The 19,791-nt window shown below is 43.7% G+C and overlaps 1 protein-coding gene across 1 annotated transcript in view; it reads left to right on the top strand.

Moving 5' to 3' along the window:
- Nucleotides 1–6,510, top strand: part of C4_1H8orf82 (chromosome 4_1 C8orf82 homolog) — a 226,257-nt gene extending 219,747 nt beyond the window's left edge. The window contains exon 3 of the mRNA XM_086966338.1: nt 5,891–6,510. Coding sequence (XP_086822464.1) covers nt 5,891–6,339 — 449 coding nt within the window. The 3' untranslated portion in view covers nt 6,340–6,510. The remainder of the gene's footprint in view (nt 1–5,890) is intronic.
- Nucleotides 6,511–19,791: the final 13,281 nt, after the last annotated feature.

Genomic DNA, 19,791 nt, shown 5'->3' with positions numbered 1-19,791 from the left:
TGATCCTATAAAAAGCCTTTGTTTTCATCACACTTCAGAATTACAAAAAAGTACTTAATTTATTCTCTTCTAATTGCTGATATATTTTGAAATATGTTTGCAGTTCATTTACAGGTGTTTACATTTCATTGTGTGTTACTTCCGCCATACAGTCTTTGCTTTTACCACATGTACCCAAGCAAGACTAGCTCTGAGCCCCAGTGCCACAGCCCTTGCTCCACCAGTGATCGCTACACCCTAGCGCTTGCCGTACCACAATAGTTCTATTCGATTGTATACAGACCTACATTGCCAAGCAAGTTTGTTCTGTGGATCGGGTCATGAAAGCTCGCTAGGATAACTTTGGATCAGGGCACTCAGGATTCAGGATATTAACCCGGTTTTAAATCTTCACCTAACTCTCGCAATTCACGTGGAACACCTTTGCATGCTTTAGCGCCAGCACGCAAGACGGGCTTGTTCACACACAAAGTAGACTCAGAGATATTTGATGGCGGTGTGATATCTGTTGAAATAAGACGGTGAAGTCTCAAATTCAAGAGGACGTGCCGACCTGGAGCAGCGTGGGGTCCATGGTGAGTACTTAAAATGTTGATCTTTCAGCAGCCGGAAGTTACTGAAGGTCCCTTGTGGCCTTCTCTCTCATAGCCACCAGGCGGGCAGTGGACTTCTAAATAAGACCCTGTTTCAAAGTGACGGGAGCGGATAAGTTGTAAGACAGGGTCTTAGAAAAATAGAACGTCTGCACGTGGGATATGTATTACCCCCTGAAGAGCGGACCTTTCTAGAGAACTAGAGTGCATCACATTGAAACGAAACCACTTTATCGATGGAGGCTGCTGGGAGGTATTTCGGATCATCCCCCAGTGCATTGACCGCTGAAGCAGGGACAGTCTGCTTGAAGTTTGCATTGTATTATACTATTTGGGTAGTGCTTCACACCCTGATGAGGCCTCGCAGATGGCCCCAGTGGTAGGTGGGAGGCTCCCAGGTCGTGCATGGTTGGTGGACAGGGGTTTCAGCGTGGCCTGTGTGTGCAGCTTTGGCTATGAGGGTGAGTTGAGAGGGGTGCTCCAGTGGTTGCAGAGAACGTGGCCTGTGCTTAAGCATGGTACCAGGCAGAGCTAGGATTCTGGGGGCCACATGTACATGTTTAGGGCAGAAGAAAAGGCATAGCTCATAAAAATGTACACATAGCATGGCGCCCCGTAAGAGTTCTGTCGAAAATGTACCCCAAAATCCAGGCCCAGACAAAAGCTGTGATTACTTAGATCAATTAGAGCACACCATTTTTAGGTCTCGACTAAACGCGCGGAAGCGCGTTGTCGCCGAGAACTTATTGTTAGCCTGTGTGCTTCCCAGGAGACACTCCTGGCCGCGCGCATCGCCTTGGAGGCGATTTGAAACGCGCAAGCGCACGCGATCGCGATCGCGCTCGCTGTGGGCAGCTGCTGTCGTGCATTCACACAGACACACACCAGCGCCCATGTACGCACTTGCTCATACAGTGCCATGCTTCAAGGAAGTAAAAATAATGTGGACAGAACAAATAAAAAGAAGTTAAACATGAATGCTAAAGCTGTGATGGGCACTAAAAATCGAAAAGCTTAAATCAGATGTGTGAAATAATAACGTACCGAAAAAACCCTGAAAAATAACATGTGCATGAAAGCCAAAAAATGAAAAGCAAGTGTTTACCTGTGGATGCAGTCTGTGCGAAGCATTAATACAAATGTTTACATGCTGGCTTATGTGTTTAATCAAACGGAGAAGAGAGGATAAAAGCACAGTGCTAGTGCAATGATTGAAACAAAACATGGTGCTGTGCTATATATGTCCTCCTAGATCCAACACACAGTCTTACATCGTAGGTGCCAAGAAATATATGAGAGTACCTACATACTGCATCCGGCCCTGAAGGGCATTTACACTACGGAAGGGAGAATGCTCTAAAATGAATTATAACGTAGTGCTCTTACATACAAAATGTGGTGCTCTACAGCAGATGAAGTGAAGCAAAACAGAAATACGGGATGGGCTGTGTAGGATACGATACACTCACAAACGGCACACAGTCTACAAACATAGTAAACAGCTTTACTGCGGTGCCACAGTGCAGTCCAATGCCGGCACAAGGAAAGTAATCCATCGAAAGGTCCACGTACCTAAAAGGGATAGAAGCAGCTGCTCATGGCATGTCAGCAAATCGCCATTATGGTGGGATGCGATTTAAATTGTCACACTTGTGCATGGAAGGACAACTGGTCGAAGAGCGTGTGCGATAGGTCTAAATGGGCACCATGATACAGTGGTGCAGAAAGCTCAAAGGGTTTCATTAAAATAGCAATTAGTTGAATGATTCCTCTTTCCTTTAGACTTACATTAGAGATCCCGAGTGCTCCCCCCCTCGCACACAAACACACACACAAGGTCGCCAGAATTAAATTTATTGAAGACACTATGGCCAGGCACTTTGATTACAGGATCGCGCTGTGTTTTTTTTGGCGCGGCGTAGCTTTCAAAAAGTTATCGCGCGCATCGCCTTGGAGGCGATTTGAAACACGTACGCGATCGCGCTCGCTGTGGGCAGCTGCTGTCTTGCATTCACACAGACACACACACACACACCAGCGCCCATGCACGTACGCACATACAGACACCCCCCCACACATACACACGCGCACACACACACACACGAGTGCTCCCCCCCCCTCGCACGCAAACACACACACAAGGTCACCAGAATTAAATTTATTGAAGACTCTATGGCCAGGCACTTTGATTACAGGATCGCGCTGTGGTTTTTTTAAACAATGCTACGTACACGGGCTTTGCTTGCCGCGGCGTAGCTCTCAAAAAGTTATACGAAGTGTGAGGCTGTGAACAAGTGTACACGCTGTCTACACGTCCCTGTCTGCAGATGTTCAGACTATTTGGGGGGCATAATGCTTCTCTTACCTGGGAAATGTTTCCAACGGGCAGCGTAATCATTCACGGACCGTTCGTTTGCCCGGGCCGCGATACGCATTTAGTCCGCCTGCCTCCTTTTCCGGTCCGGACGACGCCCCGCCCCGCCACATGCAATATTGCCTGACTTCCGGTGCGTGCGCCAATGGAGACACAACACTGCAGAAAGGTGTGTTTTAAAGGAAGTTCATGAAAAAATATAATCGACGCGCTTTGCAGAGTTGTGAGTGCAGAGTTGTGAGTGCAGAGTTGTGAGTGCAAAGTGTGAGTGCAGAGTGAGTGTGTAGAGTGCAGAGTAGTGAGTGCAGAGTAGTGAGTGCAGAGTAGTGAGTGCAGAGTGTGAGTGCAGAGTGAGTGTGTAGAGTGCAGAGTAGTGAGTGCAGAGTAGTGAGTGTGCAGACTAGTGAGTGCAGAGTAGTGAGTGTGCAGACTATTGAGTGCAGAGTGTGAGTGCAGAGTGTGAGTGCAGAGTGTGAGTGCAGAGTGTGAGTGCAGAGTAGTGAGTGTGCTGACTAGTGAGTGTGCTGACTAGTGAGTGTGCAGACTAGTGAGTGTAGAGTAGTGAGTGCAGAGTGGAGAGTGTGCAGACTATTGAGTGCAGAGTAGTGAGTGCAGAGTAGTGAGTGTGCAGACTATTGAGTGCAGAGTAGTGAGTGTGCAGACTATTGAGTGCAGAGTGCAGAGTAGTGAGTGCAGAGTGCAAAGTAGTGAGTGCAGAGTAGTGGGTGCAGAGTAGTGAGTGCAGAGTAGTGAGTGCAGAGTAGTGAGTGCAGAGTGCAGATTAGTGAGTGCAGAGTAGTGAGTGCAGAGTGCAGAGTAGTGAGTACAGAGTGCAGAGTAGTGAGTGCTGAGTGCAAAGTAGTGAGTGCAGAGTAGTGAGTGCAGAGTAGTGAGTACAGAGTAGTGAGTGCAGAGTGCAGAGTAGTGAGTGCAGAGTGCAGAGTAGTGAGTGCAGAGTGCAGAGTAGTGAGTGCAGAGTGCAGAGTAGTGAGTGCAGAGTACAGAGTGCAGAGTAGTGAGTACGGAGTGCAGAGTAGTGAGTGTAGAGTGCAAAGTAGTGAGTGCAGAGTAGTGAGTGCAGAGTAGTGAGTGCAGAGTAATGAGTGCAGAGTAGTGAGTGCAGAGTGCAGAGTAGTGAGTGCAGAATGCAAAGTAGTGAGTGCAGAGTAGTGAGTGTGCAGACTAGTGAGTGTGCAGACTAGTGAGTGTGCAGACTGGTGAGTGCAGAGTAGTGAGTGCAGAGTAGTGAGTGCAGAGGGAGTGTAGAGTAGTGAGTGCAGAGTAGTGAGTGTGCAGACTATTGAGTGCAGAGTAGTGAGTGCAGAGTGCAGAGTAGTGAGTGCAGAGTGCAGAGTAGTGAGTGCAGAGTGCAAAGTAGTGAGTGCAGAGTAGTGAGTGCAGAGTAGTGAGTGCAGAGGGCAAAGTAGTGAGTGCAGAGTGCAGAGTAGTGAGTGCAGAGTGCAGAGTAGTGAGTACAGAGTGCAGAGTTGTGAGTACAGAGTGCAGAGTAGTGAGTGCAGAGTAGTGAGTGCAGAGAAGTGAGTGCAGAGAAGTGAGTGCAGAGTAGTGAGTGCAGAGTAGTGAGTGCAGAGTAGTGAGTGCAGAGTAGTGAGTGCAGAGTGCAGAGTAGTGAGTGCAGAGTGCAAAGTAGTGAGTGCAGAGTAGTGAGTGCAGAGTAGAGAGTGCAGAGTGGTGAGTGCAGAGTGCAGTGTAGTGAGTGCAGTGTAGTGAGTGCAGTGTAGTGAGTGCAGAGTAGTGAGTGCAGAGTGCAAAGTAGTGAGTGCAGAGTAGTGAGTGTAGAGTGCAAAGTAGTGAGTGTAGAGTGCAAAGTAGTGAGTGTAGAGTGCAAAGTAGTGAGTGCAGAGTAGTGAGTGTAGAGTAGTGAGTGTAGAGTAGTGAGTGTGTAGAGTAGTGAATGTGTAGAGTAGTGAGTGCAGAGTAGTGGGTGCAGAGTAGTGAGTGTAGAGTAGTGAGTTTGCAGACTATTGAGTGCAGAGTGTGAGTGCAGAGTGCAAAGTAGTGAGTGCAGAGTAGTGAGTGCAGAGTAGTGAGTGCAGAGTAGTGAGTGCAGAGAAGGGAGTGCAGAGTAGTGAGTGCAGAGTAGTGAGTGCAGAATGCAGAGTAGTGAGTCCAGAGTAGTGAGTGCAGAATGCAGAGTAGTGAGGGCAGAGTGAGTGTGCAGAGCAGTGAGTGCAGATGCAGAGTGGTGTGTGCTGTTGAGTGCAGAGTGCTGTTATTTATGATTTAAGGAAAAAAAAGATATGTCATGAGCAATGCCAATAGCTCTACTTTTAATGATGCCGAGACCATTGCATTGTAAATGCTTGTTTAGTTTGGAATTCCATGCAAGTGATCTGAGTGACGACTATGCCTGAAAGAAGTGACTTTTGCTCTCAGACTCATAGATTTGTCAAAGATGCTCAGTAATCGCAGACACTCATCTCTATGTGATGTATGTCCACGACTGGACATCGTTTTTTTCATTTCAAGGCTTTTATTTATTTTCAAAGAGTATAACGGAATACTATAGCAAAATATCGTAGGGCTCTGTATTTATAAACATCAGTACTATGCACCCATAAAGTAATCCTAGAGCTACATTTAGGTTTTGTAAATTGATTATTATTCTCAGCTCCTTATTGGAATCTGACAACAAAAAGTGGGTGTACCGTGTGTAGATGTTAATCTACTGTACACTGCATATTACATTGTGTGTTTTGTTTTTGTTGTAAATTGCCATACCTTGGAGGTGGTAAATAAATATCAAGTATGATGTTCTGGTGTACCATGTTCTAGGGGAATTAAGAGGTGAAACCCCTTTAACTTCTTATGCACCCCCAGTTTGTCCCAAATGACTGCCAGTGCTGCATAGACCTTAGTTTTTAATCTTGCATTCTACTCTCCCTTTTTGTTTCTTTCACAGATAAGAAGTTTCTTGTTTTCTTCTTTAAACAAGTAAAGAAGAACCAGTCTGGTCGCTACGAGCAGGAGTTCCCTTACATCTCACCCTGCGGCAGGGAGAGGAACTTCATACGCTGTGATGATCTCCCCATCGTCTTCACCCAACTCCTCCACGACGAAGGCCCCGACGAAGAACGCCTGTCTTTCTGCGGTGGAGGAGACCGACTGACAGTGAAGTTTGAACCAGAGAAGCTGGTGATGTTGCCTGAAAACGGACGTGTTTACCACCCTGCCCCTGAGAAAACTGGTGGAGTGGGATTGGTGAAGTCGGCGCTTGCTTTCGAACTTAGTTCCTTCTTTGAATACAGAGAAGGCCCTAGCAGTCCGCCAACCCATTTCCAATGGAACAGTAGACGTTACAACCTCACCAACGAGTTGCTGCCACTCCTCAGTGTTGAAAAAGACGTGTAAACAGTAATGGAAAGGCAGCTGTTATAAACCAAATTCTCTGCTAACCAGATTTTAAGTTACATTGTGCAGGGTGGAGGGGTAAACAGTAACCGATATTACAGGCAAATTACAGTCACATTCTTTTTGAAAATGATCAAATTAAACACATCGATGCCTATTCTCTTGATCTTCCACTTGGATTTTTTTTTCATTCAGTTTGTGTTTTTGTCACTCTTACAATATGTTGGGATTGGAATGTCTCATGCATACAACATAGGTGTGGGTCTCCTGCCCCGAGTGCCCTGCTGGCAGAGAAAATAGCATCTCTGACTTTTAGTTTTGGCACTGGCATCACACCAATCTAGCATGGGTGCAGAGAGCTAGGCTTGTCCCTGACCATAATAGGTACAGAGCCTGTTCTGTGACCTGGAGGGGCGCCCAAACCATGCCTTCATACTGCACAGTGTTCTGCTGTCCCTATTCTGGGTGTATCATATAAATCTGTGGGGGCAGGGTACCATGTTTTGTGATTTCTATAGTGACCAGACCTTTTTCTCTGAGTCAGTGAGAGCTTTGTCTACTGATTCCTCTTGCCCGGACTTGAGCTCTGACATATATATATAGTAAGCACTGGAAACATGTATGGTAGTGGGACTCTATGGGCCTAAATATATCTTACTCATATTCCGAGGCATGCGTAATCCCCTGTTTATGCATGGGTCAGAATTAAAAGTGGGATCCATTTTGAATGTTGTGGCATCAGGTAAAGGGAACTTATAACTTCCAAGACAGGTGATGTGTATGGCCAGCATTCCTGTAGCTGAAGGGTAGATACTCAGACACTTTAGAAATCCCATACAGTCTTTTTTTAGCAAGCGGATGCTGATCAGTTCTTTCTGAGCACTGCCACTTGGTAGATGGTAGGAGTGAGGGATGGGACTCCAGTTGTTGTTCATGTTGAGAAAGCTTCATGGCCAGGCCTCCCCATTATTCTGTCACTGATCACTGCCTCAGGAAGGCTGGTGATAGCCAGGTGCAGTGATCTCACACCTCACGGTGCCTCTGTTATGTGTACTCTTGCTTGGAGTTAGCCCCAGTGCTGTGCACTGTGAAAAGCACACTCTACATAAAGACGGAGTGTGGAGAGCAGCATGAGAATGACATCTGAAAAGGAACCAACCCAAACCTCGTGAGGGCTTGAACTCCCGCTGTGCACCCTGCACAGATTTGATGGCCTCCAATCACCAACAGGTAGTCACCGGCCTAGCTGCACATAGGGGGGAGAGGGGGTGAGATGTGTGGACAAATTCTGTCACTGATATTTGAGACTTGGTTCAAAAGCTGTTCAGGTTATTCAACTGAACTGCACCGTACATCATGATACAGTTGAGCTGTGACATGTCCTCCCTAAAAAGCATGGTGCTACTTCCCTTCGCTACCCAGAAAGTTAAGTCCGGAAGTGGTGTACCTGGCCCACTTTGCAGAGCCATGGTAGAACGGGCCTCAAGGCAGTGGACATTACCTCAAGCACCATGGATGAGGCCCAGTAGCCCATGTCTGCTCTGCTGCCCCACAAAACGGAGTCTTACCCCACAATCCTTGAAAAAGCTGTGCATTAAGCCTTACAAGGAACAGTATTGAAGGGGTAGCATGCATTCGATCATGATCAGAATGAGTAAGTTAGCAAATTGGATGCATGCCCCAGAGTGCTCGGAGACAAATCAGTTGAAAATGCGGGGGAGCAATAGATATGGTTATGACTGAGCAGAGAAATGTGGGATATTTGAATTGTTTTAAAGTCTTATGTGCAATCTCAGTAGTGGATACTGAGAACAGTGAGCGGGTTGGGTGGGTGGGTGTGATGGACTCGATGAAGTGGTACTTGGAAAATTGGGAGATTATTAGGGAGAACTCAGCATAACCAAGTAGCCAGAAGACGTGGTGTGGAAGGACCAAAGATGATTCAGGTGTGGCAGTCCTTCGATACTACGTTGTTGGAGTCTCATGGCTGCTGTGAGGGTGTCTAACACAGTCCTCGGATTTCCATTCTTATATTGGACTAATCGACTGCCTTTAAGCCCTGAACTGCATCCTGCTACCCCAGAGAGTGCCTGACCTGCCAGGGATTGGGATAAACAGTTCTGTGGTAGGGCTCTCATCCAGCACGGGGGCAGATGGTTCTGTCCCATACCAGGACAAGTCCACTCACCACTATTGCTCAGTGTCTACTTGAGGCTTCTAGGAGGTGCCCTCAGGTCTGTTGGCACACTGATCTGTGTTTCAGCATTTAGCAAAGATGAATTTTCATCCTTCAACCTTGTTGTCCGTGGGGATCATGCGGGTGGACCAGAAATGGTTCAAGCTAAGTTGCAACGCAGTGATGATCATTGGTTACAAGAGACCTCTGAAGTTGGATTGGACAGGAGAGGGTAGAATGTGACTTCTCAGAGGAGTCTCATCCTTTGCTACTATTAAGTTGACTTTGAACATGTTTCTCACCCTGTGCTACCATCATGATTCGGTGTCTACAGTCTTGAGTGCTGGACAGAGCACGCTTCGTCTTCTTGGCCCTGTTGGTGTATGGCTCCGGCCTGTGGGAATGCACTATACACTGATGTGCAAACTCCTGCCTCGGAAAAGCTCAGCTGCTCAAATGCAGACACGTTGCTCACGTGTAAAGCGCGTGTTCACGTGTCACACGGAATACATCATTAGGTGCTCTCCAGTTTTAATGGTGGGTGGGTGTTTATAGACAAGATCACTAAGAAAAAAACAGGTTGCCTTTTCCTGAATGTTGTACCTTTCTAGGTGTGCCTCTTCCACTGGAGGTGGCCACCCCTGTATTAACCAGAATTGTGCACTCTTATCTAGGTTACCAAATTTACAGCATAGGTTATCAATCTTCCAATATCATATGGGACCATGTATGACGCTTAGATTTGTTAAAAAATATAATTCATTTATTCAAGATAAAGTTTTTGTTTAAAAAGTCATAATGTTACAAGGCTGTTGCAATTAAAAACCATTCCACGATATATGTTCAATGTATATAGACAATATTACTAGCACATTTAAAAGACAATACCTCATAAATTTTTAAAAAAATTTCTTATACAACATAATTTTTCAAAAACATATTCATAAAAAACACAAATGTTAGGAACAAAACTGTCGACGCGGCGTTTCGGTGCCCCTGATGTTCTTGCACCTTCTTCAGGACTTGTTCCCTGATTGGTCACATCTACAAAGACATATATCACAATATATTTCATTAGGTCCCTTCTTTTATTATCAGTTACATCTTCTATTGTCAGTTGTATTTATTCATTACATCATTCGGTAAATCTAACATTTGGTAACCTATATAATCCTTTCTGCACACCCCAACTTGAGAGATTTTTATACCTCTGTTGGTATACTTATTACATTTCTCTGTTAATTTAAAAACTTCTGGGCTGTATTTTCTCGCCCCCTAGGACAGAAGACTTTCTAGGTCTTTTATTTACTCTACTGCCCATTCGTTATAGATGTACCTCACTGACGGTCAATTAATACCAGTCGTCCACTCTAATTTTGCTGGTCACTACTGTAGTTGTTGTTTACTTACCCAGGTTGTGTTCCCTGGGCTCTTTTGGTTATATGAGGCTGTTTAACATCTGCTCATATCCTCTTTCCCTTCTTTTAATCTGGGACTTCTTCTCAATCAATTTTGTTTGGATGTTCTGTAGAGACTATGGAAATTTAACCACTTCAGTACTGTCAAATAAAAAGAAAACTGTTATATATCTTCACTTCTTTGTGGCTAACTCCTATTTGATTTTAGAAGTAGGTCTAGATGATCCTCACCGGTTTTTATTTCCACTTGTTACTTTATGTTTCAGGAGGATGCCTCTGGGAGCTCCCTTTCTTATTGGTTGGGTGCTTCCTGCCCCTGCTCCGTCTAAGGATAGGATAATCTTTGTTAGTGTGTCTCTATCCTTCATACATTGCATCTAGAATTGTTCCTTTCCTATTATTTCTTACCTTATTAGATCTTTAGAGTGATTCTTAGTTTACTTCACTCAGGTGGCTGATGATCTTTGGATAGATGCCTTTTAACTTGGCTTGAGTTTCTAAAAAAGGGGGTTGAATATTAAGGCTAAGTCAGAAATTGTCTATTTCTTTTCAAAGAGACTTACATCTCCTAATAGCCTTCCCATAATCCTGTCTTAACTTACTTGCTGAAGGGAGCTGAACTGCGTGGCGTCCTCCTCTCGTGAGTGTTCTCGATCTAATGAGAGAGACTCCTGTCTGGTATATATACCCTCACTGATTGGTTAATTATCTATCTTATCCATCACACCTGGTTGTTGTTCGTGTGTGTTGAAGCAAGGTCACCTTATTATGGCCGCCATCTTGTAGTGGGATTTAATTCTGTTTGTTTATTCCTATTTTATACTACTCTCATTCCTGTTCGGTCTCACAGCGTTATTTGCTATTTTTCTTCATGTCTGCCTCATCCGTCCTATTACTGGGATCTTATTCGGTTCCTATGCTGTTTCTTTTTAATATTAATAAATTTCCGTCTATTATTTGTGGACATGCCGTTTTTATTTCCTCCTTGGTCGTCGCTAGTTCTTTTCCCTATTTAGGCGGACAGACTTCATACAAAAGTATTGTACTTCCCTCGGTGCCACCCGATCGAATCACGCTCCTTTCGCGAGCGCCATTTTGGATTGGGAAACCGTTTGTTCTTTAACCAACCCCATAGTGGTTTGGGTTCTAGGGTCTCTAATATTCTACAATACAGTTCGGGGTTTATATTTCCTAATAGGTCGTCGCTAGTTCTTTTTTCATTGTCGCGAGCACCCATTCTTAACCCTTTTATTACTCGCTAGATTTCATTAGATAAAGTTATTCTAATTACGCGAGCGCCATTTTGCGTCGGGAGACTTCTTTGAATGACCAAAATCTCTATTCTCAGCGCGCTCGAGTATATACTCTATCTTGCATTAGGTATTATTATTTTACACACATTTTTTCAATTGGAATGTTTTATGGCATCATTTACAAATTTTTAAGAAACTCTTATAAAAAACATATTATAACCAGTTAAATTACAGTATTATGATTTGGATATTCATCATTGCAACTATGGTGTTGGAGACTATTATCCCCTTTTGGCCCATGTTACAGAGGATTTTTAAGCTTTAGTATTTGCACTGAAGCTTTTGATTATCATGTCTGCCAGATCCCTCACCTGTTGCACCTACCTACTGGAATTTTTAGGTTCTCTTAATTTCTGGTTTACAGTTTTTACAAGTGCTGCAGGCGTAGTTACCTGTTGGATTTGAACCATCCAAAGTTCTGATGGAGTTCCTTTTTATTTTATCAGGGTACGTTTTAACTAGACAGTTCCTTATTGTGCGGTTCCTCCTGAACGCAAATATTGGTTTAGGGATTGGTGTGTCACCTGGATCATTTAGCAGCTTCCAATTACTGTTGATACAGTTTTTCAATTTGTTGGATACACAGGAAAAATTCGTGACGAATACAATGGGTAAAAACTGTCCATCTATAATACCAGGTCCAAGTATTACCATAGGTAAAATAACACACACTTGCAAGGAAATGTTCAATTGCAGGACGAATAATGTTATATATTTGATCAATTGCCCATGTAATAAAGTATACATAGGAGAAACACAACGAGAAATTAGGACCCGAATAACAGAACACAAGTCAGCCGTCCGGACTAAAAAATTAACAGCGCCCCTGGTAGCCCACTGGATAGAAATGGGCCATACAGTGGAAGACATACGGTGGTGTGTGATAGAACAAGTCAGGATAAATAAGAGAGGAGGAGACTTAACCAAAAAACGAAAACAAAGAGAACAATACTATATGTCCAAATTTAACTCCCATAAAATAGGCCTAAACAACAAAGAAGACTGGGAAAGAATACTGTAGAAAGACCATATACAAAAACCAGAAATTAAGAGAACCTAAAAATTCCAGTAGGTAGGTGCAACAGGTGAGGGATCTGGCAGACATGATAATCAAAAGCTTCAGTGCAAATACTAAAGCTTAAAAATCCTCTGTAACATGGGCCAAAAGGGGATAATAGTCTCCAACACCATAGTTGCAATGATGAATATCCAAATCATAATACTGTAATTTAACTGGTTATAATATGTTTTTTATAAGAGTTTCTTAAAAATTTGTAAATGATGCCATAAAACATTCCAATTGAAAAAATGTGTGTAAAATAATAATACCTAATGCAAGATAGAGTATATACTCGAGCGCGCTGAGAATAGAGATTTTGGTCATTCAAAGAAGTCTCCCGACGCAAAATGGCGCTCGCGTAATTAGAATAACTTTATCTAATGAAATCTAGCGAGTAATAAAAGGGTTAAGAATGGGTGCTCGCGACAATGAAAAAAGAACTAGCGACGACCTATTAGGAAATATAAACCCCGAACTGTATTGTAGAATATTAGAGACCCTAGAACCCAAACCACTATGGGGTTGGTTAAAGAACAAACGGTTTCCCAATCCAAAATGGCGCTCGCGAAAGGAGCGTGATTCGATCGGGTGGCACCGAGGGAAGTACAATACTTTTGTATGAAGTCTGTCCGCCTAAATAGGGAAAAGAACTAGCGACGACCAAGGAGGAAATAAAAACGGCATGTCCACAAATAATAGACGGAAATTTATTAATATTAAAAAGAAACAGCATAGGAACCGAATAAGATCCCAGTAATAGGACGGATGAGGCAGACATGAAGAAAAATAGCAAATAACGCTGTGAGACCGAACAGGAATGAGAGTAGTATAAAATAGGAATAAACAAACAGAATTAAATCCCACTACAAGATGGCGGCCATAATAAGGTGACCTTGCTTCAACACACACGAACAACAACCAGGTGTGATGGATAAGATAGATAATTAACCAATCAGTGAGGGTATATATACCAGACAGGAGTCTCTCTCATTAGATCGAGAACACTCACGAGAGGAGGACGCCACGCAGTTCAGCTCCCTTCAGCAAGTAAGTTAAGACAGGATTATGGGAAGGCTATTAGGAGATGTAAGTCTCTTTGAAAAGAAATAGACAATTTCTGACTTAGCCTTAATATTCAACCCCCTTTTTTAGAAACTCAAGCCAAGTTAAAAGGCATCTATCCAAAGATCATCAGCCACCTGAGTGAAGTAAACTAAGAATCACTCTAAAGATCTAATAAGGTAAGAAATAATAGGAAAGGAACAATTCTAGATGCAATGTATGAAGGATAGAGACACACTAACAAAGATTATCCTATCCTTAGACGGAGCAGGGGCAGGAAGCACCCAACCAATAAGAAAGGGAGCTCCCAGAGGCATCCTCCTGAAACATAAAGTAACAAGTGGAAATAAAAACCGGTGAGGATCATCTAGACCTACTTCTAAAATCAAATAGGAGTTAGCCACAAAGAAGTGAAGATATATAACAGTTTTCTTTTTATTTGACAGTACTGAAGTGGTTAAATTTCCATAGTCTCTACAGAACATCCAAACAAAATTGATTGAGAAGAAGTCCCAGATTAAAAGAAGGGAAAGAGGATATGAGCAGATGTTAAACAGCCTCATATAACCAAAAGAGCCCAGGGAACACAACCTGGGTAAGTAAACAACAACTACAGTAGTGACCAGCAAAATTAGAGTGGACGACTGGTATTAATTGACCGTCAGTGAGGTACATCTATAACGAATGGGCAGTAGAGTAAATAAAAGACCTAGAAAGTCTTCTGTCCTAGGGGGCGAGAAAATACAGCCCAGAAGTTTTTAAATTAACAGAGAAATGTAATAAGTATACCAACAGAGGTATAAAAATCTCTCAAGTTGGGGTGTGCAGAAAGGATTATATAGGTTACCAAATGTTAGATTTACCGAATGATGTAATGAATAAATACAACTGACAATAGAAGATGTAACTGATAATAAAAGAAGGGACCTAATGAAATATATTGTGATATATGTCTTTGTAGATGTGACCAATCAGGGAACAAGTCCTGAAGAAGGTGCAAGAACATCAGGGGCACCGAAACGCCGCGTCGACAGTTTTGTTCCTAACATTTGTGTTTTTTATGAATATGTTTTTGAAAAATTATGTTGTATAAGAAATTTTTTTAAAAATTTATGAGGTATTGTCTTTTAAATGTGCTAGTAATATTGTCTATATACATTGAACATATATCGTGGAATGGTTTTTAATTGCAACAGCCTTGTAACATTATGACTTTTTAAACAAAAACTTTATCTTGAATAAATGAATTATATTTTTTAACAAATCTAAGCGTCATACATGGTCCCATATGATATTGGAAGATTGATAACCTATGCTGTAAATTTGGTAACCTAGATAAGAGTGCACAATTCTGGTTAATACAGGGGTGGCCACCTCCAGTGGAAGAGGCACACCTAGAAAGGTACAACATTCAGGAAAAGGCAACCTGTTTTTTTCTTAGTTATTGACCCAGTCCTTTTCCTGACAGAAAGGGTAGCTCCCAACACATAACTTTTCTGACAATATAGACAAGATCACTACAGTGTAAAATTGATTCTAAATTCATAGGATCAAACAAACATTTTAGATAATATCTGTTTATTTTGGGGGATTTCTCTTGTAAATGGAAATGTGGTAAATAAAACAAAAACAAAGAGGCCACGACTTGGTTGGATTTAATGACCACTTAAATAGGAATGTGGTTTCCATCAAAATACACTTTTAGAGAATATGTGCAAATGGTCTATTTTAAAGCACTTTGGAACAGTCTGCACACTCTTCAACCTTCAAAGGAGTCGCCTCATTGGTGGTTGGTTTAAAGGGCTATCTATCCCTGCCAGCTAGGCTGGAGTCTCTCTTTATGGTGGTCAGTCCATAGCAAATGTTTCATTTTCAAGCATATCGTGAAAGTGTCACTGGGGAAACGTTGAGAGTATTTAAAACATTTGTTATCAGAGTTTGGCCTTCTGTTTGGGGGATTTTGGGGCCATGAATGACGAATCAAGCTGTGAAACGCGACATCAGCCGTTAACTTTAATCAAAACAAAACGTGGTTTACAGTTCTGAGACATTTTAATGCATTCTGGACCGGTAGCATGTCCTAAAACACAATAAGATTCATAGACCCTTTTACACAGGGTTGCAGTTTCTCTCCAGGATTGCTTACAGTAGACACGGTGCATTCAAAGTACTTGCAGCAGTAAAAGCGACCAGAACATGAGAGGAGGTGAGAAAAAGAACAGAAGACAATGATTTAGCAAAGCACTTAGGAACAGGGAGACACCAACAGTCTGGTGCCTACAAAAGTGTGTAAGGGCTGGGTCAGATTCAGTCACATGCCAGGGGACAATATAGTCAGGGCCACTGGAATTATGCGGCAGGGGAGCGCCACATAATGCAGCAAGAAAGGGCACATATTTTAATGGTATTAGTTTATAATTTCGGCATTTTTAGACATGCTATAACTGTTTGGCAAAGATGTCCCCTCTATAGTATCAGTCTAACAACCAACAAACGGAAACAAGCAGCTGAAAGATGACCTTCCATTCTGCACGAACACAAATAGCTACATTTTGAGTAACGTTTGATCCATTTGAGCTGGAAACTATTTTTTTTCTCTTAAAAATCTGCCGTTTATGCAGCAGATGATGGATTATGTGGCAAATTTAGTAAATCCATAAGTATGCGAAGAAAGCCCCAGTGGCCCTGAATATAATTGAGGCCCTGCCAAACATGTTGCTGACTGTAACCCAAACTTATTAGGGAGACCACTTCTAATGGAACCTCACCACTAATCATCAGTTTATAATCAGCTGCCCCATCATTTTGAGCTACTAAAGAAAGCCTGGAACAGGATCCTGCCGGGTCAGTAGTGTTGCCCCTGAGCCCTGGGACTGCAGGGAAGGCCAGCCCTGTGCTGCGGGTCTAACTCCAGCCTGCAGGAGTCACTGCAACTCCTGCTCACCCTGGCCTCAGCGGGGAAGGTCTGATCTTCCTTAGAATGGAACCCAGAGCTGGCCGCGCCCCTTGAAGTCTTGGTTTTGGGGACAGCAGACCCGGCTGTACCCCGTTGTGGCTGTCTTGTCACACACACTTTAGCCCAGTATATTGCTACTGAGCGCGCAAGTCTGGCGACTAGGCAGAGCCCGCGGTCAGCAGACACACACAAACCATTACAAAACACTCACACATAGGTTCCTCTGCTTTTGAGTGGGTCAGGGGCCTTACTTGGGAGGATTTGGTCCTCCTGCCCTCCTCCAGCTGTGGAACCAGGCCTCTAGGCGCTCCATGATGATTCGCTGCAGTAACCAGTGGCCGCCTGTCTCCTTAGGATGTGTTATGTGGAGCCATTATCTGGCCCTTAATATTACCTCTTTGTTGGTTTTTCACTTTTTGCTTTTTTGTCCAGTGCGTGCTGGTTCGGTTTCACTTCATGTGGGGGTCATTAGATCCCACTGACAGTCACACCACTTTATCAGCTGCCAACATCTGGCGCTTTATGCAAACCATGCACCGCCACCATTTTTTCAATGTTTATTTTTTTATTTGATTTTTATAGTTTTTTTTTACCAGATTTTTTTCCTCGAATTTGGCGCCCCACTTCACCTTCACCCAGGTGTGTTTGCCCTTAGGGACAGGTGCCCTGATAACCTCGCATGCTGGTTCCAGTATTATTTGTATGAAGAGCCTTTTGCTCCTATGTCAGTCCTAAGTTCTAAACACTCAAAGAATTTCACAGATCTGGTGCTCCAGGGCTTCAGAACTGTCAGGCTTTCAGGATAGTATTCAGGAGATTAATGTGGTTTATTTAGAATGACAGCACATAAAACTATCAAATGAATATTCAGGTTGGATCCGCGGCCTGGGTGAGGGCCGCCCCTGAATGTGCCTGCTCTAAGGCAGTCTTTCAAATGCAGCGGTCGTTGTGAAATACAAAGAGGGGTCTCTCCGGGACGCAGCCGCTGTTCACTCAAGTGGAGACCACTGCACAGACTGTCCAGTTATGAACACAAGCATCTGACGTGAATTTATGTGCTGAGTCCTGGCACACACCTGCTCGTGTTAAGCACGGTGTGTATCTAAGGTATAAAAGGCACTAAAGATGGATTTGGAGTTCACTGTCGTTTCCTAGGAGCCCATAGGGGTTCTGGTTGCATGTCCTGTCTGACCGCAGAAGTTCAAAGCCTCTTCTGTGGTAGGTCCTTTGAATGTGCTCTGGTCTGGACATGAGCGGCTGGTGCAGGAGCCGGAGGTGTAGATTTCTGCGGTGCAGCGGGTGCAGTGTCTTTGGGGCATGAGGACCCGCTGGACTCTGATTTCTCTATTTTTCTACTCAACCAGTGGTCAGTGGACCCATTCCCCATGCTTGCTCCTGGACCCTGGGTACCCTTACCACGCCTCTGACGGGAGCCTCCTTATGGAAGGCCACGGTCACCCTCATGTGGAGGCCTTAAATATGCTTACCGGTGTCAGGACACAGCCTATATTGCTTCCAGTGCAGCCCTGCTATGGCTTTTCCCCTCCTGTGCTGGGAGGCTTTGAATACTATTGTTTCATGACGAGCTCAGCTCGTCATAAGCACAGCTCCAGTGTGCCTCATGACGAGCTGAGCTCGTCATGAGCAGCGAAGTGGTTGGGTGCAGCATGCCGCGTACCCCAGTCAGTCGGTGTTCCCGGCGATCTTGACCCAGATGTATCAAGCCTTTGCCAATGGCCTGAATCCCAGTATCGGGCCGTTTGTGAATGCAAAAAGGCATTTTGGTATGTATTAATCTAAAATTGTGATTCAGTAAAAAGTTACTGAATTGCTATTTGGGATTACGAATACAAACCAATTTGGTATTTGGAAGGGGTGTGTTTAGGGTGTCATTTCCTAATACCAAATTGGAATGGTATGTATTAATGTTTTGTGACCAAATTCTGGTTGCAAAAGATTAATACTTTACCGACTACAGAAGTGTAGTGGTAATGCATTCTTAAATGGGAAGCGGTCCCCAAGGGACCCCTTCCCATTTGTGAATGTAAAAATAATTGTTTACTTAAAAGGAGGCAATGGTCCACGTAACGACTGCCTCTTCTTAACCCGTTTACCACGGCGAACATTAGGCCGCGGTGCAGGCGTTCGATGGAGTGGGCGGGGCTGCGTCGGCCAACGGTCGTGTGCAGCACCCAGCAGGTAGTGACGCAAGCACGGAAGGGGTTAAACAAAGACAAAAAAAGACAGAACCGTTTTGTTTTACACACAGTCTCTTTTCATTTGAGGGAAACTTGTTCCATTTGAAAAACATTTCTGCTTAACTAAAAAGCAATCTCAGACATGATGGTCTGCGGTCCCCAAGGGACCCCTTCCCATTTGTGAATGTAAAAATAATTGTTTACTTAAAAGGAGGCAATGGTCCACGTAACGACTGCCTCTTCTTAACCCGTTTACCACGGCGAACATTGGGCCGCGGTGCAGGCGTTCGATGGAGTGGGCGGGGCTGCGTCGGCCAACGGTCGTGTGCAGCACCCAGCAGGTAGTGACGCAAGCACGGAAGGGGTTAAACAAAGACAAAAAAAGACAGAGCCGTTTTGTTTTACACACAGTCTCTTTTCATTTGAGGGAAACTTGTTCCATTTGAAAAACATTTCTGCTTAACTAAAAAGGAATCTCAGACATGATGGTCTGCTGACCCCAGCAGGCTACCATCCCTGTAATTCATGCGATTCCTATTGGATCACAAATTTCGACCTAGCTCATTAATGCTCATGAGGTAGGTAGATTTGTCACCCACTATTTATTTATGTCTAAAGTTTTATATAGTGTGAACATGAACATGAACTTTGCGAGTATCAGAACGCTTTAGGCGACATGCATAGAAATAACAATCTCATCCAGGAGGGATATGGTATTGGAGAATCCCCTAGATAGAAAACAATAGGTTCCCAGGCAGACAACAACCCAGAGAACAATATAAGAACATCATCTGTGGGAAATAAGCATGTGTGCAGGCTGAGGGATAAATCATGTTCTGGCGTATAGTTCATGCATTCAATGACATAAATGTGTTCATCAGTATCCTTTTAACTTCTTTCTTGAATGAAGCAGTTGAGGAATTCATTCTGATTTTAGAAATCGCAATTTTAAAAATAAAGCTGTCATACATTAAGAATTTTGATGTCCAAATTGCACTTTGGTAAGAGTCGTAGTTTGGAAATCGCAGCTCCTGATTGTCATACATCTAGCCCCAAGTCCCTAGTTTTTACCACTAGAAATGATCCAGTCGTAGATGTGCAGACCTGGGAGTCCTGGCGAAGCAGTGCTTAGAGCCCCCCTGCACGCGACATCACCTTTGAGCGGATAGGGTTGGATAAGGAGCGGGAGAAGCTTGCATGCAGGGATTACTCCTTGCAGAATCGCTGGATTTAGGATCTGATGGGATTAAGTGTCTAGAGTTCTGGCGG

This window comes from Lissotriton vulgaris, chromosome 4_1 (genome assembly GCF_964263255.1).
Source record: "Lissotriton vulgaris chromosome 4_1, aLisVul1.2, whole genome shotgun sequence".
In the NCBI taxonomy this organism is placed as follows: Eukaryota; Metazoa; Chordata; class Amphibia; order Caudata; family Salamandridae; genus Lissotriton; species Lissotriton vulgaris.
The sequence above is the reverse complement of the archived record's forward strand: the minus strand, read 5'-3'. Positions and strand labels throughout refer to the sequence as shown.